Below are 2,275 nucleotides of genomic sequence, written 5' to 3' on the forward strand. Positions count from 1 at the left end.
GACCTCTCGTGTGAGTCTGGGGGTAGTGACCGCAGTACTACCATTCCTAACTGTGACCCTAAAAACCCCCACAGCCGCAGAAAAGGTCACGAAAGGTCGGGGGTTGAAAATACAAATATCTCCGACAATGCTGGGTTCAAATGCTCCTCTTCCTCCTCCTCCTCCTCCTCCTCCTCCTCCTCTTCCTCCTCCTTCGCCACACAGCACCACGCCACTGTGCCAAGGGTGAAGACAGCGCCAAGCAACGATCTGTCTTCCCAGAATGCACTTGTCATCTATATAAACAATTTCAAGTAAGTTTTGTGTGTGTGTGTGTGTGTGTGTGTGTGTGTGTGTGTGTGTGTGTGTGTGTGTGTGTGTGGGAGGAAGAGGAGGAGGAGGAGGAAAAAAGGAAGATTTTGTTATTGTCATTCTAGGAGGAGGAGGAGGAGGAGGAGGAAGAAGGAAAAAGGAAGAGGAGGAGAAGGAGGAGCTATTATTATCTCTCTCTCTCTCTCTCTCTCTCTCTCTCTCTCTCTCTCACACACACACACAGCATCCATTTGTCTAATATAATGTTTTTACCACCACCACCACCACCACAGCCCCCCTTATGAAGACACCGACCACCACCACCACCACCACCGCCACCACCACAACACCAGAAGCAACCACAGAAGAAGAGTAAGTAATAATAATAATAATAATAATAATGACTGCAATTTATTTATTATTATTATTTTTATATATATATTGGCCATTTTAATGAACGGCAAGGCTTTCACTCTCAAATATAACCTTTTAGTGAAGTAAATGGCCAGAATTCATTTAGTCATGTCCTCTTAAAAGGCTGGAAAATCATGTTTCATTTAAATAACTTTCAGACAACTTTGCGTCAATGACAGAACTTCATTTAAAGGTCAAATATTGCCTTTTGTTCTTTTTAAGTTTGATATTGGTGGTATTTTAACCCCTTCAGTACTGGGACGTGTTTTTAAGGGTTTTGTTTGCCATTAGACCATTTTATTGACATTAGGAAGGGTGTATGGAGGGCAGAAGATTAATGGCCACAGTCTTCACTATTTTAATTGAGTTTTGTGTGCCATTAGACCATTTTATTGACATTAGCAAGGGCCACAAGATTAATGGCCACAGTCTTCACTATTTTAATTGAGTTTTGTGCACCATTAGACCATTTTATTGACATTAGGAAGGGTTTATGGAGGGCAGAAGATTAATGGCCACAGTCTTCACTATTTTAATCCCCCATATGAGTCTCTCTCTCTCTCTCTCTCTCTCTCTCTCTCTCTCTCTCTCTCCCCCAGCCTCTCACAGCCTCTCTCTCCCCACAGACAAAATCGCATGACCTCTCCGTGACCCTTGACCTGACCACGGCGCTGGCCAGGACGGTACTGAGGCGATCCGAGTCCCTCCTCACGTCACTCTCTCACACCAGTGCCAGAAATAGCCCAAATCCACCCAACAGGGACAGATAGCCTGGAAAAATAGCCCAATCCAGGAGGAGGGTGTCAAAATAGCCCAATTGGTACCTGTGTTGAAAAAAATAGCCCAATTCAGGAGTTGTAGGGGGAGAAAGTAGCCCAGTCGAGGAGGGACAGGTAAAATAGCCCAACTGGAAGCTACAAAGGTGAAAAATAGCCCAATTGAGGTTGATGAGAAAATATAGCCCAAAGAGGAGGAGGAGGAATAGAAATGAAGGAAAAATAGCCCAAAGATAGAGGTAGTCAAAAAATAGCCCAAATATGAGGAAGTTGTCCAAATAATAGCCCAAATATTTGTAGTGTGTGTGTGTGTGTGTGTGTGTCAGCTAGTCAGTCAGTCAAACATACAGACAGACAAACAGATTTTTTCTAGTCTATTTAAAAGTACAGAGTAATATTAGAGAGAGAGAGAGAGAGAGCCTTGTGTGTGTGTGTGTGTGTGTGTGTTATTGTTATTATTATTAAGTTTTGACGAGAAATTGTGTGTTTGTTAATTTTTTTTTTAGATTAACTAAGTTTGGCCAAGTTCTGATAAGTTTTAATGACATATACTGTGTTTCTGTTAAGTTTTTTTAGCTTAAGAAAGATTTTGACAAGTTCTGACTAAGTTCTGATGGAAAATAGTGTGTTTCGGATAAGTTTTTTTGAGATTAAGTAAGTTTGGCCAAGTTCTGACTAAGTTCTGAAAGGAAAATAGTGTTTCTGTTCAGTTTTTACGTTTATGGGAGGTTTTGGCCAAGTTCTGACTAAGTTCTAATGAGAAATTGTGTTTGTTATTTTTTTTTTAGATTAAG

At 41.2% G+C, this 2,275-nt stretch overlaps 1 protein-coding gene across 2 annotated transcripts in view; it reads left to right on the top strand.

Annotated features, from left to right (window-relative positions):
- LOC123509180 (probable serine/threonine-protein kinase dyrk2) overlaps positions 1 to 1,844 on the top strand; it is a 4,938-nt gene extending 3,094 nt beyond the window's left edge. For both annotated transcript variants that reach the window (XM_045263373.1, XM_045263374.1), the window contains 3 exons: positions 1 to 293; positions 585 to 663; positions 1,332 to 1,844. The exon at positions 1 to 293 is cut by the window's left edge and continues 1,223 nt beyond it. In XM_045263373.1, the coding sequence (XP_045119308.1) occupies positions 1 to 293; positions 585 to 663; positions 1,332 to 1,475 (516 nt within the window). In that variant the 3' untranslated portion in view covers positions 1,476 to 1,844. The remainder of the gene's footprint in view (positions 294 to 584; positions 664 to 1,331) is intronic.
- The last annotated feature ends 431 nt before the right edge of the window (positions 1,845 to 2,275 follow it).

Source organism: Portunus trituberculatus, chromosome 26, assembly GCF_017591435.1.
Source record: "Portunus trituberculatus isolate SZX2019 chromosome 26, ASM1759143v1, whole genome shotgun sequence".
Lineage (NCBI taxonomy): Eukaryota > Metazoa > Arthropoda > Malacostraca > Decapoda > Portunidae > Portunus > Portunus trituberculatus.